The sequence below is a fragment of the Ammospiza caudacuta genome, chromosome 4 (genome assembly GCF_027887145.1).
Source record: "Ammospiza caudacuta isolate bAmmCau1 chromosome 4, bAmmCau1.pri, whole genome shotgun sequence".
NCBI lineage: Eukaryota > Metazoa > Chordata > Aves > Passeriformes > Passerellidae > Ammospiza > Ammospiza caudacuta.
In genome coordinates, this window is record NC_080596.1 from 44893026 (window position 1) to 44912014 (window position 18989).

The following is an 18989-nucleotide window of genomic DNA, read 5'->3' on the forward strand; positions in this document are numbered from 1 at the left end:
TTTTTTTACTTTAAAATTCTTTAAAATAAAATAATTAAAAATTTCTCATCTTTTGTTATCTTTTTTTCCCCTAATCAGGACAGAATTTTACCCTAAGGCAGTTAGGAGTTTGTGAACCAGCAGCTCGTCGAGGACTGGCATTTTGTGCGGAAATGGGGCTCCCCCACAGAGGTTACTCTATCAGTGCAGGGTCAGATGCTGATACTGAAAATGAAGGAGTGATGTCTCCAGAGCATGCCATGAGACTTTGGGGCAGGGGGGTCAAATCAGGGCGCAGTTCCTGTCTGTCGAGCCGTTCCAACTCAGCCCTCACTCTGACTGATACCGAACACGAGAACAAGTCCGACAGTGAAAATGGTAAGTTCTTGTGCATATGCCCATGTATAAATGAATGTTTATTTGCTGTTTTGGCTGACACTCGGTAATTTTAAATCATTAAGGGAATGGCCTTGAGTTATTTGCCTTCTTTTTTTTTTTTTTACCTTCTCTGGTTTTTTTTTCCTCTCCTCTTCCCGTAAAAGTCAATATTCAGTATCAGTCCTAACTAACACAACCTTTGGGTATGATGCTTTAGCTGTAATTTTGAAAGAGTTCAATCACAAAAAAAGATTAGTTCTGTATTATCTCAGGCCATGTCACCTGTTACCCTCTGGGGTACAGCTAAGTGGCGATAAAGTTTTTCCCCATGCTAGCTTGCATTCAAAAGTTTCATTGTAAACTGTTCTTCAAGACATCTTGGAGAAGTTGCAGAATCTTGGAATGGATGAGTGAACTCAAAGAATAGCTTATTAACAGGGCTTATGGGATTGAAAAAGAAATTTGATGGTGCTTTAAACTTCTTAGCTGATGAGAGCAATTGGAATTGTGGTGAAGAGGGACATGTGGCTTTGATGTGCCTGGGGGACTGGATTACTGTGCAATTAAAATCTGCAACAAAAATCTTAGCAGCTTTGTAGGATGTGGGGTATGACCATTGTATGTTAAGTCTTAGAGTTTAAATGGAAATAGGTTAATACAATTGACTGATTCATTTTTAAAGCTTTTCAGAGTTTTTTTTACCTCCTCTTGAGGTTATGAACAGAATCTAATGTGTTGTTAAATGCTAACTGTACCAGTCTTAACTTTTATTTGCAGAAGATTTTCAGCTTTGCTAGAATTAAAACAATTAATTCTTCTATTAATTTCATGACATTCTATGTGAAAAACCCAAAAGAGGAATAAAGAAAAATGAGTAACAATGAAAATTAGTGATGGCTATTGCCTGCATGTCTACGTGTCTTTTTATTAATTTATTAAACCTGTCTGCTCAGCTGTACAAAAATTAGAGCAATTTTATTGCTATCCTCCAGCAATGACTGTAACACACGGTGCGAAACAGCTATGTAGGTATGTATGTATGGAAATGCTTAAAAACTTAATGCACTTTTATTTTAAACTACAAGTAGTGAAGTTTAGTCCTTCTTGTTTATTATTTTAACTTCAGCTTGAGAAAGCAAAACCAAAGCTATAATTTGCTGTTATTCATACTTATTTTTCTGCTGGTGGCTGTTTCTACATGAAGATACCTGTGCAAAACCACTGTCTCAAATGGGACCCTCCTTTTGTGTTGGATATAATGCTACATGGTACCTGAGCAGCTCTCAGTGTTCATAGGTGTCTTGTGTCATGCTTGGAGAATTTGTTTTGAGTCTGAGGCAGGTTCTGAAAGAGGAAGACAGAAGTACTTGCCTACCACCTTTTGGCAGTGGAGTTTCTGTGTGATAAAGCTTGGTATTTCAGCTGCAGAGCAATCTAGAATAAGTTGTTGAGCAGTTCTGTGATTTGGAAAGGTCTGTGGTGAAACAAATTCTCTTGACCCTCTTGTAAAATTCTTGCTGATTGATCTTGAAAATATATTTTTATGTGCACGTGCATGCACATCCTATTTCCATAGGAAGTCATATCTTTGCATTACAAAAGAAGTGACTGCTTCAGAGCTACCATAGGTTTGGTATACTTTTTAATATATTTTATACTTACAGTTTTTTGAAAAGGAAATTATCTGATTACAATGTGCCAAAACATCCTCCATCAGCTGAAAGTTAAGAGTGTTTTGTTTTTACATGTGTGAGAAGACTGTGAATGTGTTAAAAAATGCATTATTCTGCAGTGATTAAAATTATGGAAGGAATGTCTGGTGTTTGATACAACTTCAGCGAAAAGTTTAGCCACTAAAAAGGATAACAGTTGATTTATTTATTAATAGGGAGGCCAGCGGTCCAATTTAAGAATGTACTGGGACTGCTGTGAAGCTAATGAAATTTTGATGGCTTGAGAGTTCCCTAGGGTTATGAAACATCTATAACTTGGACCATGTCATGGGTCGCCGTTTCAGTGGAGATGTTAAAAGGGTGAAAAGCTTAATCTTCTTTGGTATTTTTTCTCTGAATTTTTGTTTCCACTGAACATGGAAGACTTGGCTGAGAAATTGCTTTATACACGTCATTGGAACTCAGTACATTTAATGTTCACAATAGAATAGAAAATACAATTTAAAGCCAGGGAAACGGTATTGCCCTGGCAGGCACAGGTGCTCTAATCAAAGGGCTGAACTGCAGGTGCAAGTTTTGTTAATTTATGGCCTAAAGTTAACAGCTGTGCCAGTATCCTGTTGAAATCTGACAAATTTGATAAGGCATTGAAACCAAAGCGAGAGTTACAAGTCCTCTATACTGCATCCCCCTCTGCTGTGTGGGAAAGATTCCTGACTGCATTTTGTTTAATTTATTTTACAAGTAAATGCATTTCTATGCAGCATGTTTGCCTCTAAGGTAGAAAAGGAGCAACTGGTGATGATAAGCAAAGCACAACACCACCAGATTGTACTTCCCTCACCTAAAGACCTCAGTGTTTCAGCAATCCCACTGTTCACCCATTGAAACTACTCACTGTTTAAATAGTCCATTGCCATCATCAGGCCTTATTGGAGTTAATGGGACTTGTCAAAATGATGAGAACTTTGACTCATAATACGGGTTTATGATCTCAGGATTAGCAATTTGCTGAACGTACTTGGGGTTTTCTTTCTTGCCAATTAGGCAGGAGGAGAAGCTCAGCATCAAAATAGCATTTCCTTTCTTTCCTTGCAACTATAATGTACTTGCTCTTCTGAAATAGTTGTAGATTGCATATCCCTCAGGAAGGCAAAACTTGTAATTCTGCTGCATAATTACAATAAGCAAGAAGAAATAGTTTGTTGAAAATACTAACCTTTTATTTGTCAAAGTCTTAATAGTATGTTTCTGAAATCCTACAAAAGTGACTTAAAGTTTTAAATAATCTTGGGAGGTTTAGAGGTTTGTTTAAACAAATAACATTGCACATTATCAAGTTGGAAAGTTTTAAATATACTAAGAACATATTGTGACTGCCAGCAGACCTTAAAAAAAAAACCAAAACAGAACACATATCAAACATAGGATTAATAGATGTAGTCTCACATCAAAGGTTGTTTTAGGATATTTCTCAGTAAATAATTCTGAAAAGAAATATTTGACTTCATTGGAGTTCCATGTATGACTCTTGGCATCATATTCTGAGAGATTTGTCATGTCAGCCTGCCGGAAGGAGGGCCTGCATCTGTTAATCTGGGCAACCAACCAGCGTCACGTACAGGGTGATGTATCAGTTGGAGCACACTGAGCATGCACATGCTTTTTCAGTTTTTCTTCTCTATTCTCATTGCAAGTTATTTCATAAATGCTGCATCAAGAAATTTATGTTGGTAATTGTTCTAGGAGCTGTTGCTTTGAAATACAAGCTGGCTGTCTCTTACAAGCTTGCCAGTAATTTTATGTTGTTAAGCTGTTCTAAGATTACTAAAGCTTGTCTTTTAAACTGGATAAATATTCCAGGAGAGTATGAGCTAGAAGTTGTAGTTAGGCTTCAAATGGCCCATTTGCTTAAAGGGTCAATATATTTTTAAGGTATCTTAGAATCCACTTCAATATTTAAATTATTTTTTAAACCCATTAAACTGCAATCCCTGACTTAATGAGACATCAGAAGGTTAATAAGCAAAACACGAAAGTTAATTCTAGAAATGCAGCACCTTTTTTTTTGTTTTGTTTTAAATTTATTTGTTTATTCCTCCCTGTAAAATTATATAACTGGTTTTATTTGTGCTTTTTGTGTGCTGGCCTGAAAGTCAGGCATTGATTCTGACTGGAAAGTCACTCATATCAGACCAAAGTCTTTGGTCAAGTCCATGTCACCTTCTGCTCCTTTGGAAGCAGTAGTGATGGTGCTTCTGAAAAAGGGTGGGGCACTCCAGAGACATGCATGCCGCATAGCTGACTGCCACAAAAACTACCTGGGCACACAGAAAGTAGCTCTGATGGCATTAGAAGGCGGGCCTTTTTTTGTGTGTTTGTTTAGTGAAAGTTTTGCACTGATTGGTGTTTATTAGAAAACCAGAGGAGATCAGGATATAGCTAAATATTAAGAATAAAGGGAAAGAGGGAGTCAAGTTCATGGCCTCAGGCAGTCATTCTAAACTGGTTAGATAAATGGTTTGAAACTTAGACCAATTTTTCATGGATACAGAAAAGTAGATATTGCTGTTAGATTGTTTATTGCTGAGGGCTCCTATAAGGAGAAAATATCACTTTATTAACTGCATGGGCACCTACTTGCTTCCTCTCCAACTCCAGACAGTTTCTGAAGATAGCATTCTTGTGAATCTAATACTGTCTTGTCCTTCCAGAATGATGAATTTACTGGCATTCAGATCTCTGAAACTCAAGAAATACATTGATAAGATACTTGCCAAGACATTTTAATCTGTTGTCTCTAACCCAGTTCATCTATAGCATATAATTGAACTCTGCATTATTAAATAGTGCACATAATTCAGGAAGTAGTGTCACATGCTTTCACCCATTTAACATCTTTCTTTATGCTAAGGCACAAAACTTGATTTAAATGGACCCTATTGAATAGTAGCTGCACCTGCTAGCCAAATGCTGAGCCTACTGATCAAAACCAGCCACATAGCTGGTGAGTTAATCTTCATCTTACTGCTATACCACCAATTACAATTTCTTCACTTTTTCCCACAGATTTCCATGTAGCAATTGTCTGCTCCTCATTAAGCTTGCCAATATGCCTTAAATCTTGCTTTGCTGCCAAAAAATTTCATGACCAGGAAATCAATCTGTTTTATTTTTGACAGAAGTCAGCTCTGAAATAATATTTAATATTTAGCAGGCGTACAAATTTTTCTTTGGTTACGGAGACATGTAGCAGAAATCCATAAACAAAAGTAATTTCTGGTTTTCTAAAAAATTATAAGTTTTCTATAGTTATGCCAGTTTTCATATTCTATTATCACAGTAGTCCTGTGGATATATTTCAGTTAACAATCTAATTGTTAATGCAAGTGAAAATCAGGTTCATAATTCCTTTGGCTAGTGGTAGCCAAAGAGGCAACAGCTGGGCTGATCTTTTTGCAGTAATTTTGTGTGATCTCCTGCGTTTCATAGATTTGAGTGTCACTGAACTTGCTGTTAAGGAAAGGCCTTAGGTTCCAAAGGACCATCTTAATTATGGTGGAGTTTGGTGTAGACTGTCAGGCCAGGGGGTGAGGCTCTTTGGCAACACTTGGATAAATTTTCTGATGTGCAGGAACTGTAGATTTAGCAACACTGACACCAATGAAATTAGAATTGGGATCTGCAAGGAAAAACAAATCAAAGCAGAAAATCTCACAATTCGCTCCTGGTTCTTAAGTCTATGAATCTTTCTAATGTTAAGGAATGGTGAAAGTGATGTTTAAAGACCAACTGTCATATCTCAGGATTTCTCCAAAAATCTGAATTTTAAGGGAAAAAACACCATGCAAAAAAAGGAAGGAAGGAAGGTCAAATTTCAGAGGAAGAGCTTACGAAGAAGTTTCAGGAAGACTCTGGGGAGATCTGGACATACAAATTAAATTGAGACAGAATCAGTAAAAAAGTAGAGTTGAAACATGAATACTAAAAAAAAGAAAAAGAGGGAGTTGATTTATTATGTAGTAATGAAAGAAGACTATATTGCTGATATCTTTTCTTCTGACTGTTTTTCTTTTTCAGCATTTGCTACCTGAGTAACTGATCACAGAGCTAATATTTATACTCTTAAAGAAAGGATTAGAGGTTGCTTAGATAAATAAATTTTTTCCTGCATGTATAGAGTGTCTGCAGGTTCTGAGCTTTTTATGATTCATGCATGAGAAATCATTGATGATGGTACGGTTCTGGAAGGTAAGAACAAACAGAACAACTTTAGAAAGGGGCAAAGAGAAAGGAGGAGAAACCTTTCTAATCAGTTAGATGGCAAGCATCCTAGGAAAAAATCTGTTAAAAGTTTATGCTTTATAACAAGCAAGAAGAGACATTCTACATCATCTCAGGGCAGCTGTTCTGGTACTTAACTAATTTAGTTGTGAATTTTTTCCCTGTTATATCGAATCAGAGCTTCCCTTGCTGCAGTTGGGACCATTGATTTGGGTAATGGAAGACCAAAGTTGGATTTTGCCTTTCAGGCTCACTGAGCCTCTCCTCAATTTGTATGCTTCAGCACTCCAGTCACCATGGGCAGTCTTCACTGAATTCATTCCAGTTTATCAGTGTTGTACTGGCAAGCCCCAAACAGAATATTGTCATCTAGATGTGGCCTTCAAATGCTGAATAAAAGGGACTAATCACTTTCCAGGGTATGCTGCCTCCATTCTTCTGAATACAGCCCAGTATGTGGTTAGGCTTATTGTTGAAAGGGCACACTGCTGAACTTGTCTGCATTGACTGCCCAGCTCCTTCACTACAAAGGTGATTTCCAGTGGGCTCCCAGCTAGTACTGTTACTGTGGATACTCTGCCTTTGGAGTTCATGAGGTTTTTTTCAGCCACTTCTTACAGCCTATTGAGATCCCTTCAAAAGGTAATCCTGCCCTGCAGTGTGCTGATCAATCTTTCCAGCTTGGTGTCATCCACGAACTTGGTAAGGGCACATTCCATCTTACTCATTCTCAAGATGTTAAGTACATAAATAAAAACATCATTCCAATATTGGCTCCTGATGAATGCCATTAATGTTGACCAAGATTTGCTCTTTGCACTACAGAACACTACTCTTTCAGCCTCTTCATACAACCAGTTTTCCACAAAATGCTCTTTGCAGCTCACCCATTCAGTCCATCTCTCTGCAGCTTGGCTGGCAGGGCACTATGGGAGCTCACTCTGAAAACCTTGCTAAAGCCAAGGATAACAGTATCTGCTGCTTTCCCTTTACCTGCTGAGACACCTAGCTGTTTGTAGAAAGCAGTCAGGTTGTTTGGATACGATTGGTTTTTGGTAAATACATGTTAGCTGTTACCATTCACTTTCTTTTCCTGGAAGCCTATCCCAGCATATGAAGGATAACTCCAGCAGTATTTGTTCTGTCATCTTCCCTGGGAGACCGGGGTGGGGCTGCTGCCTCTGCTTCCTCATATGTTCCGTGCCCATCTTGAAGATAACATGATCTTTGTTTCCTAAAGAGTCAGCAGGAACTTTCCCCCATTGCCATTACATTTCAAGGAATCAGACAGTGGCCTTTCAATGGCATTGGTCATCTCTGCCAGCACCAGTGGGTGCTGCAGGTCTGGGCCCCTGGATTTGTGTATGCTCAGCTTGCAGAAGTGGTGCTTTACAGCTCCCACTTCCTCTGCAGAGCAAGGGCTTCTTAACCATCACTGAGCTTTGGCTTCCCCATCCTGCATGTCCAGGAAACATTTCTGTTTCCTCCTGGGTAGACCTCAGAGTCACAGTGGTCATTGGGCAGTGGCTTTTGCTATGGTATGTGAGGGTTTCTTCCACAAATTTATGTGTCTTTGTGTACATACAGAGTACTACTGAAATCATCTGGCTGCTGCATTCAGTGCAGTGCTAGGACAGAAGTGGTGTCTCCATGACTGGTTTGGGGCTACATTCTGAGGCCAGTGCCAGCCAGTTGGAGGGCTAGAACAAGGTTAACCAGCATAACCAGAGGTTTGAAATAGAAGACACTAGAAGAGATTGGGAGAGAGCTCAGCCTGTTGCCCCCAGTGTGTCCTGTCTAGATACTGCCGCTGTTACAGAGGCCACAAATGGCAAAAAGGACCAGAAGCAAGCAGCGCAAATAGCAAAAAGCTGAAGTTAGCTCAGACAATGGCATTCCTAAAGTAACTCAGAGAAATAGATTGCTGGGGACCATGTGGATATTTAATCATCTAGTGTATTTTCCAAGACAATTTTTAAGTGCTGCTGTAGTTGCTATCAGTCCATCACAAAGTGGGTGCAGCACAATATAAATTCTTAAGTTCCTTTCTGGTTTTGTTTTTTGTGAGTCAAGTGTCTTATTCAACCCAAAAATTAGTCAGCAGGAAGCATGTTGATAAAATTAGGGCCATAAAAATGTTGCTCTGCAATTTAATATAATACTAATATTGTTTTTCTCTTCTAACTGGAAATGGTTAACTTTTCATAGACTTTTTTCTTCTCATTTTAATTTTGATATAAAAATATTGCTGTTCATTTCGTCTAAACCATATGTGCTCTTCTGGATGTGCAAGGCTTTATATGTGGGGGTGCCATAAGAGTAATGTATGCTTTGCACATCTGTGAACTGATGATCTGATGTTTTGATTTGGAATGTGGTTTTGATGTCCTTGAAAAATCACAGTGGTAGCAGTAAATTGTTTTAATTAATGAATTAGAGAGCAGCAAATTTGCTGAATCAGGCTTATTGACATAATTATTACTGAAATAAAAAGAAGGAAAAAAAATCTGTCAAAGCTGTGAGATTATCTGGTTATCATTAGAAAGCAAGATCCTCAGCTACTGCTTCCCTAGTTTCCTGTATAGGTATGTCAAAACCAGGGTCGGGGTGTATATACACTCACAGATATTTATGTATTCATCAGCTAATACTAACTGAATGGCAGAGATAAAGTCTAAATAGTAGTGATCCTATATAAAAAATAGGATTATTCATATTCAGTTGTTTTAAAGGTGTTTTTTATGCTTAATCTAATTTTCATGTGAAATAAGATTTTCATTGCATTTCCTTGTATAATTATGTCATATTGAGAAATAATCTAATAATGATTTCAACTTTAAAGTAAATATAAGCTGTGCAATTGTAAGAGTATCAATAATAATTATAGGTAACAGCATTTGTATGCTGGTCAAATAACAGCTGGAGAAAATTTGTCAAGATTTTTTTTTTTACAAAAAGCTTCAAAACCTTTTGGAATAGATAGTTCTTTAACTCCTATTAAAGCCATGTAAAGACTTACTTTGGTGTTTTTTTGGATAAAGGTTTTTTTCTTTGATACAGATGAGGATTCAGCATAAAATTAAATTTCTAGCCAGAACTGTTCTGGGTCTCAATAATATGCTGCCTGATCTGTTGGCAAAATTTAAGGTTTTTTTTTTCCTTCATTTAAGGTAAGAAGAGGATGAAGTCTGAAATCTCAGGAAAGAAATGCTTATTAAGAAGCTGTGGCTTTCATTTTTATTCCACACTCTCCCCTTCATTCACTATACCCTTCCTAAATTGTGTCAGGTGTTTAGCTATCTATGGTTTTCACCTCTATGTTGTAGAGAAGAAATGTGGTTTTAGATCACTGAAATCAGGAATAATAATTGTTGGGGTTTTTTTGCACTACAACTTAAAAATATTTCAGTGGAAATGCCTTTGATACTTCTGTGGTTTAGTCCAGATTTCTGTATCGAACATGGAAATTTGCAAAGTTCTTATCATTACCTTACTCTGGTTTTTGTTCTTTGTTCTTTTTGTTTTAGATTTTACAATTATGAACCCACAGCATCTAGTTAGGAAGAATGAACAATGTAAATTAATTATGGATTAAATTACAAATATGCAAATGTTTAGTAGGCGTGACTATCTCATAGTTGGTGTAATAACATCAATAATAGATAATAGTTTTCTGAGAGTTTGATGATTCTCTGCAGCTGCTATGCCAGATCCATTCTGCTGCTGCCCGATCCCTGCCTGGGGTACTGTGGCTGCTGGCTAGGTACATCTGAGACAAAATGTGAGCAGTTCCATCTCTAGTTCAGTATTCACAATAGAAAAAGAAGCTACTGACCTGGGAAACCCAGGTTCTGGATTGTCAGCCACAGCAAAGTAGAGACAGACCACAGGCTGTTTTTTCTAGTTGACTATTTAATGGCTGCTTTTTGTCCTTGTGGTGAAATAGATTCATAAATGTGTGTATATAGCCATATTTATGCATACACGGTCATCCTTGCAGCACCTTTTCTTACACAGGTTTTTGTCATACACATAGTCTTCTTAGAGTAAACATACAGGGCTGAGGACCAGTTGTTTCTTCTTCAAATGACCTAGAAACTTTGAAGCATTTTCACAGTGAATACATGTGCAGTCATGAGCATGGGCAAGGGAAAGTTATTCTGGTATTTCACATCTGCCACTGAACTACTGTATGCTGGAGAGATTGATTTTCCTCCCTCCCCCCCAGTCACTGGGGTTTTATTAATGTAATATTTCTATAAACTACTTTAAAGTTACAAATAAATTGCTTTGGATAAGTGCTGATGACTAATGCTATGGAGTCTCAGTCTGCACCTGTGGCAGGCAGTCTAAAGAATTTAGGTTGTTTTATTTCTCTACAAAACTTGAGTTTCTTTTTGCAGTGAGTTTCACTGAACTATGTTGGTCACTTGTGCAGTTTGAAGAAAAACAGCAAAAGTGAGAAGTCTGTGATACTTTGAGGGAAAATTTAGTTCTTTGAGAAGGTTTCAGAATTCTTTTCTTCCTGCTGTTGAAGATGAATATTGAATTTATCAAGCTATTTTATAATCTTTGAATTTCTTTGTAATATTCAAGGTTTACAAGATACCTGGGTCAAAATGACTTCGAAAGAATATGGCCTTGGTTAAATAGATAGTGTCCAGTCTCCTTCCATGTAGATGTAACTAGGATTGTTCAAGCTGCTAAGTTCTTCATTGCGTGATTGCTGCATGCTCTGGAAGGAGATTTATTTCAAATTGCTTAAAAGCTGCACTCAGTGGGGAATTCTGCTGCTCCTTCCCTTAACTACTTTAGCTGCAGAGCGCAGATGACGTCTTATTCATTAACTGTCCTTGCTGCTTGTTTGCTTTCTGTAAAGTTCTAGGAGATTGTTATATTGTTTTGTAAACTCAATATTGCTGGATCCTGGCTGCTTATGGCAATTGAGATGAGATTAGATGCTTTTGTTAACAGGCCCCAGACTTTAAATTTATAGGGACTAGGCACCATCTGTTCTCAATTAAAGGTCCTGAGCTCTGAAATTAATTCCTTCCATTGGTCCATTAGACTCAATCTTTTGACCTGAAATCATGATAAGGGTATATTAGCCTCTAGAGTCTTGCAAAAGTGAGGAGTTCACGCAGGGGCAGTGCTGAATATTCTTTTAGCCCTTGTATCAGTGTAGTTAGAGGGCAGAAAACAATGATTGTTTTTCCATTTTACAGGTAGAATGAGATTTTTTTAAAATCACCCCGGAAATTGAGAGCTCACATCCTTGCGAGTTGTAATAGGACTTGTGCTTCTAAATCACTGAAGTGCTATTGAAAATCTTTCCCAGAAAAAAATCAAATTAATATCGAAAATGTTGACTGAATTCACAGGAAGTCTTGATATAGAAGTGGGCTGAGTGTAAAAGTCCGTTGTTCCAGGCTTGCCTTTGCTCATTAGATTAGCTGTCTTGTGCTTCAGCTGTCTTTCATTGATTCCTTCTGCAGCTGCAAAAGATTGGGGATCTTACCAGAAGTCCCTGCCCTAGAATTCAGCCAGGGCATTTGCTGAATTTCTATCTGTCCTGTGGTGTGTAGAAGTTGCAAAGAAGAAATGGATGGACAGACAAATGGGCTCACGTTTTTGTGGTTCTAACCCATTTCTCCTTTGCTTTCTACATTTTACTGAAAATTGAGGTTTTTGCTATGAAAATACAGCAGGACAATACTGTGGAGTGGAAAGAACCTGTAACCATAAGATTTTTAGTTTCAAAGGAAAAGCTCCAAGGTATCAAATAGCCATGCTGGTTACTGGCAGTTCCTATACACATGAAAATGTGTTTTAAAGGTTTCAGGATCTGATAGTTCATCAGCAGACTTTGATTTTGTTTACACAGTGGTAGTAACCCTCTGGAATACAGTTTGTAAGAGTTTCTGAGACTGAAGGCTCTTCAGTGTCACGTGAGTATTTCTGTATTATCCCAAAATGCAATTTATTAGGATGTTTTGGGATCTGCTGGCCATTAGGCTATGAGTAGAAATCAGTAAAGAGAGAGTTAATGTGCCTGTTTTTATTCCTATGCAACAATCCCCATGACATAAAAGATACAGCTAGGTAAAAATAATTCTTTTGTCTGTTTCCTGCTACTAGGATTTCATAAAGATTAGTAACTTGGAACTTAGCTATTTTTCAACATTACTTAAACTGGAATAATGTTGGAGTCCCCAAACTGGAATAATGTTGGAGTCCCCATGATACAAGGCAGTATTTGTCAAGTGTGGCTTAGGTGAATTTCAGAATTCATTTTCAGTTGTTACAAATGCTCAGATCCATTTTTGAAAATAGAAGTTAGAGTTCTTACCTTTTCCCCAAATGTAGCATAGCATAAAAAACTATTAATGGAACTTACCCAGAAAATGCTGGTGTCCACTTTGGAAACATTAACAACATTTTCCTTATCCACAGAGTCCTCTTTGCACTTCTGGGATTTAGGGAACACATTTAAAGTACTATAACAATATTGAAAATATGGTAACAGAGTCTGTGTACTTTTAGTTAGCAATTTGCTTTTAAAATAAGTTCATTTCTAGTTTTCTTACAAATTCTTTGTTGTTTGCAGTATCAAATGCATTGATTTTTATAAAAAGAGTTAATCAGCTTACCTTCATTCAGAATAGATTTTTGTTCCTCTGATCAGCTCTACACAATTGAATTTTTCATCCTCTTTTCTGAGTTATTTCAATGTTATAAAAAAGCATTAAAGAGAATTCTGATAAATTATTCCTTTAAAAAAGATTCTACTGCAATGTACTTTTGTTGAAGCTGGAGAGTTAATTGAACTGAGGGATTTCTCTGTTGTTTCAATGATAAAAGTATCTATGTTTGGTAAATACAAGAGAAAATCTCTCATGGGGAACAGTTTCCCTACTGATTCTGGTTACCCCAGAATTTATAATATGAATTTGAAGTAACCATTTAGTTTTGATTATTTGAAAATCCAGTTTTCTTTTTGATTTTAAAGTAGAGTTTTGTATGTTTTAAGGTACGGGAACAAGCATTTCCCAGTCATATTTAAAAAAAAAAAAAAAAAAAAAAGGCTTTCTGAATGTGTTTCTATCATGCTGTCTGATTCTGCTTTTATGGAGCTGTGGTGGTTTTTCCCAGAACCTGTAAAAAGGCCAAACAGTGTAATATGTTTTTATCCAAACGTGTGATTATGCTGTTTTGCCTTAAGAAACAAACAAAAAATAAAAAAAACCCCAAACAACAAAATAAGCCAAATCCTTCCCCTCCCAAAAACCCACAGTCTTTTTTTCCAGTGTGGTTCTACTTTATTTTTCCTTGTTAAATCAAGCTGACCTAATCTTTTATGAGTTGTTTTTGTGTCTGTATTACCTCAGGCTGTGCTCTCATCAGACTTCACAAGCTAAGTGGACTTGAGTTTTGGATAGTCTGTGGAAATAATCAAAGAAAATGTACCATGCTCCTGGATGTGATGATAATGGCTCATTATGTCCATTAAATTTAGTCCTGAATTGGTGCTGAGTATTCTGCTGTGAGTTCCAGTTAGACCCCTTGGACTCTGTGTGCTGATCACTTGTAATTACTAAAGCACAACTCTTAGCTCAGCTAAACTCCAGTTCCAGTGTCTTTCATTCTGCTTATCAATTTCTTCTGAACTTTACATGTGGGAAGCCTTCAAAGCATTTGCTTTGAAGTAAGAGACACTTCAATGAAATCTTGATTTGGTCACTAATTTGCTGTATCTGCATTTGCACATGCTTAATTTTTCTGGTTTTGTTTTCCTACTTAAAAATGAGCATCATACTGCTTATTTTCCATCAAATTTATTAACTCTGCCTTTTTAACTTGTTAGACTTGAAACAGTTGGGAATATTTTTGATATATATATGTGTGTGTGTGTGTGCATAAATACATATAAAATCAAAATACATTTGCAGTAGCCCTACCTTGTATAAATTTAAAAGTGCTTTGAATCCTGCAAATAATCTCTCTAAATTTTATACAATTAAAAATACCCAGTTGGGTGCAAAAACCTAGACAATTTCTTGTAATTTCAGATGAGACACACAAATTATAAGAATTTTAAGATGCTTGGGTATGCACATTCTGAATAAATGCGAATATTTTTGTATGTTGTTAAAGTGTATTGCTAATTGCTATTACTGGAAATGTGTTCTTTATCTACTTGTACTGGAGTAAAAAAGCAGAGGTTGTGTTACTGCCTTTTCTTCAGTTACCTGCACCTCCCATTACAGCAGACTACAGACAGCTGAGATGGTATTTTGGTACAGGCTTTGGCTAAATTGCTATGTACTTCCTGAATTAATTATTTTGATTTTTTTATTATATCAGTACTCTTAGATCAAGTTCTTAGATATTTTTCACACTCCTCTACAATACCATTTTTACATTTTCTCTTATCTCTTATTCAGGGCTCTTCAACCTGAGGATTCAAATTTTATTGATTCAGATTAATTTTCTTTTTTTGGAAAACAGGCACAAGTGTCTCCATCTCCTGTTTTGGAGAGCTGCTCATACTGCCTCGCTCAGTGTGCTTGATATTTTCCCGTAGGACGCACAAAGCATAAGGGAGAGGAGTGAAATCAACTCCATGTAACTATCTGAACCAGTCTCATCACATCTAAATGAAGCAATGGCCTTTCCTCCACTCTTCTCCCATTCCACCAAAATCATGGCAACAGGTTGTTATCAGGTAGACCAGCCAGATTCCATTCTTGCACAAAATGAATGTGCCACATTACAGTCAGCCACTGATTGTTGGACATGGAGGCAGATGCTTGCACTTTTGGAGTCAGAGGTGCGTAGCAGGAGGAAGCACACTCAACCTTGCAGGGACATTGGATGGAGATATACTCCTTTCCTGCAGTGGATTAAGGAAAAGGAAAAGCCTCTAAATTCCGTGGTGACAGAAGGTCCAATTCTACCAGCCTCCTACCAGCCATGTAGCATTGGCACAGCTGAAGCAGCTGCTGGCACTAGAACACCTGCCATTATGTGTGCTGGACATGTGTATCACTGCAGCCCATGTTTGTTCTCTCCCCCAGATGAGTTGGTCTGTTGTAGAGTAAGGAAATGTCTGCCCTAAATTTGATAGCTGAAAGTGTGGAGAGCAAAGCCAGGGGTTAACCAGGTGCAGGTAGCAGCCCTGTCTGGTCAGAGCATTGCCTTTCTCTGCTCTCTGCTCTGACACCATACCAGACATGCTGTGCTATATTTTCTCTGCAGTACTTCCCCAGGAGCTCCTCAGAGCTGGTTGTAACCAGAAGTGGCCTCATTTGTTTTGCAGCTGTGAGGATGACACAGCAGAATTCAAGAGAAAGTGCTTGTGTTGATAGTATTTCCTCTTTCTGAAATGTAGGATGACTTTATCCTGTCAGGTGTCTACATTTGAAAAGAGTCAATAAATCCATACATTTCTTATTAGCCCTTCTCATTTTAGTGCTTCCATTCTTCAGACTCCTCTGGTGCACAGCTTTTTAGCTGGCAAGGCTCACTTCTGCAAGAAGTATTCCATTTGCAATTTCACTGCATGGCATGTGACAGGGGACACAGGAATAAAAGGATTTTCCAGACAGCCAAGCATTACAAATGTCAGTTGTGGAAATGGGCTTGAGGAGGGACCAAATCCTTATGCAGATTGGCTGACGTTGCCAGAATTCATGTGAAGCATGCTGCATCAACTAGGATCTCATGAAAGCTGTAACACATCAACTCATACTGTTCTAAATTATAGAACTTGCTTGGAGCCATCACCAATCAGCAGACTGGGAGAGGAAAAAAGTGCAGTCCTGTGAATATGGACAGCTGGAGATGTGAAATCATGCTTGCATATGTATTGCAGCTTTCAAGACTTCACTCCTAACATCTACAGATTTGGCTTGAGTTTGTGTACTGCCTTTCCAGGTACCACCTGAACAGACTGATAATATGGATCAGAATGATTTAATGGAGGAAGGTGCAGCTTGGTGGCTGGATGCCATGAATGTGTGGAGATTTTGGTTTTTTCCCTGGTTGTGACTGTTCACATCAAATGCACTAGGCAGGCTGAGAAACTTGCAGATACAAGGGGAGTGATGTTGGGATGAGCACAAGTCTTTCTTCCAGTTTTTGTACTTTGTCAGACTATCCCACAAAGTGCTCTGCATCTCATTTTTATGCCTTACTTCAGAGAAGAAGTCTCAAAAAACAACACACTTTTAAGCTAAAAGGATGTGACATTGATTCATTTCATCTTTGCTAGGAAGGAGTCTGGCTCAAAGGAGATCTTATCATATAAACTCTATTTCCATGGGTTCTGCATTTTCACGGTAGTTAAATGATGACTTAGGTGTGGCTGTTGAAGGGGTTTCTGGGCAGAATGAGAGATTCATTGGTCACAGAAGAGAACACCAGATTAATAATTTCTTCTTTCTGTGTTGTTTTGTTTTTGTTTTTTTTTTCATAATTGTCAAGGATTGTCTAAGCTTAGCTGGGCAAGACTGCAGGGTTCTGGTTCCAGAAAATTTTAAATACCAGAGATATCATCAATTACCTCTTGGGCAATTGTGTGTTGTATTTGGGGCATATTCTTCAGAACCAAGATCCGGTCTGATCCAGTCTTTTGGGCTTACCTTGAATGTCAGTGGCTGGAGCAGCACTGCAAGTTACTGTGCTTTGCAGATTCAGGGAATCCTTTTCAGCAATCATGAGACTTCTTCCCTAAAGTAGATGGATTTTGCAAGTGAGATTTGGAATGTTTGGATCCAAAGAGAGTTTCTGTAACACAGAACCTAGCCAGGCAGGAGCTAGTTTCACATCTGCAGTAGCTGATGGTGAAACTCTGACACCAGGTTTCCATAGGAATCTCCCTCAAACAAAATTGGAGACAGCTAACCTGTGGAATACTGTGCTTAGTACTTTTTTCCTAGAGTTTGCATTTTCTAAGTAACATATATGGCTAAATTAAATGTGAAGACAATGGACTGTTTTATTCCACTTTAGGTCTTACTGCTTTCCCTGGAAATATGCAATTAAAATCAGTAAGCATATAGATAGATTTGAAATACATCAGTTTAAAGCCTTTATGCTGAAGAACTTGCAGCTAGAAGTCTTTAAAGTAGGCAATGGACTATTAAAAGTCTAAACAAAGTGCTGACTATATTCATTCAGAAACTAAATTATTCAGCAGTATCCAATACACATTGTCATAGCATGAATTTATAACTACCTACTCTTCTTGGGAGCATTTTGTATAATTGCTATAACTTGTATAGTAGGAACTAGATTATTCAATCACTTCAAACTGATCTGCAGAAATTGGATATGCTTGCTTTCGAGTTGCTGGCTTTTTTTCATGTGGAAATGAAGTATTCTCATATGTAAATGTGAATATATGCAGAAACTATTTAGTTCTCTAGCCTATGTGACTTTCATGATGTTTGCATGAGAACGTACTTCATAGAAACACAAATAGGAATTCTAAGATCTGGAGAATTCCTGAAGGATATTTAAAAATTAGGATCTACACCTTGTTTTATTCAAAGACCTGTAATAGAATTATCTAGTCTTTTAGAACATTATTCGCATATCATACTACTGTATTTAAGGAATTTTAATTGAAAAGCTTTATAGAAAGCATTTTGATGTGTCTGGATATATTAAAAACTCAATATTGAAGAATGCATCTAGGAGTAAAAAAGTTAGCAAAGCACTCCCCTGTGCTGTGATTAATTTGTATATTATCAAGGTCTTTATTATGAATGCAGTTCCTAATGTAGGCCTGTAATAAACAGAGTGTAATTGAATTTTCAATATTTTGCCATCAGGGAGTGATTTTCTTACAAGACCTCTGCTCCATCTTCTGGCTAATTGTCAGCAGTTACTCAGTATTACTGCATTAATGTCACCAAACAGTGAAAACAGAAGTTACCTGCTTCCATTATGTGAAAGAATGTTTCAGCCTTTGCCTATTTACTGATTTTGATTAGTGTGCCATTATCACTCGCACCTTTATTAACATAATGAACTTTTTTGAAATTCCAGCCTTGGAGGCAAACCAAACTTCTCATAAGTTCGTCTTCATATAAGGTTTCAATCAAGGTAAGTATTCCACTTAGTAAAAGCAGAAGCAGCCATAGCGTTGTGATTGGACTCTTATGATCTGAAAGGTCTTTTGCAACCTAAAGGATTGAATGGTGAGGATTTTCAGATGCACTAGGGAGAACAGCCTTTTATGTAACACATGATTGAGTGTTTTGTGTCTTAACAAATGGAGTGATAAATTTGGCAATTTTAGAATATACATTGCCTTTCACTTCCATTGCATGTTGTGTTATACTGCAAAGAAAAACAGAATTTTGTTAGGAACAACAAAATTACGGACTGCTCTGTATGCAGAGGAAGGTGAACCAGCTAAACAACCAGGGGCTGACGTTTTGTGGAGATGTGGGTTCCACTCCTGGTCAGTATTTTCATGGAGGTCTTTGAATGTTTGGAGTAGTTTTATTAACTTCTGCTGGCAGTGCCAGGCAAGGAGGAGCCACAAACACTTGGCTGGAAGGGATTAGGATTACAGTCTTCATATACTGGGCTTGTGAGCATGAGCTGCAGTTAATAAACTGTAATTCAATTCTAAAGTAGCAGTAATTAAGTCATACCTTCAGG

General features: G+C 37.5%; 1 protein-coding gene across 6 annotated transcripts in view; it reads left to right on the top strand.

Annotated features, from left to right (window-relative positions):
- Positions 1–18989, top strand: part of TENM3 (teneurin transmembrane protein 3) — a 314810-nt gene that overhangs the window by 15072 nt on the left and 280749 nt on the right. For 4 of the 6 annotated variants that reach the window (XM_058803859.1, XM_058803860.1, XM_058803861.1 and 1 more), the window contains exon 2: positions 79–357. The exons of the other annotated variants lie outside the window; for them this stretch is intronic. In XM_058803859.1, the coding sequence (XP_058659842.1) occupies positions 79–357 (279 nt within the window). The remainder of the gene's footprint in view (positions 1–78; positions 358–18989) is intronic. 6 annotated transcript variants of the gene reach the window in all.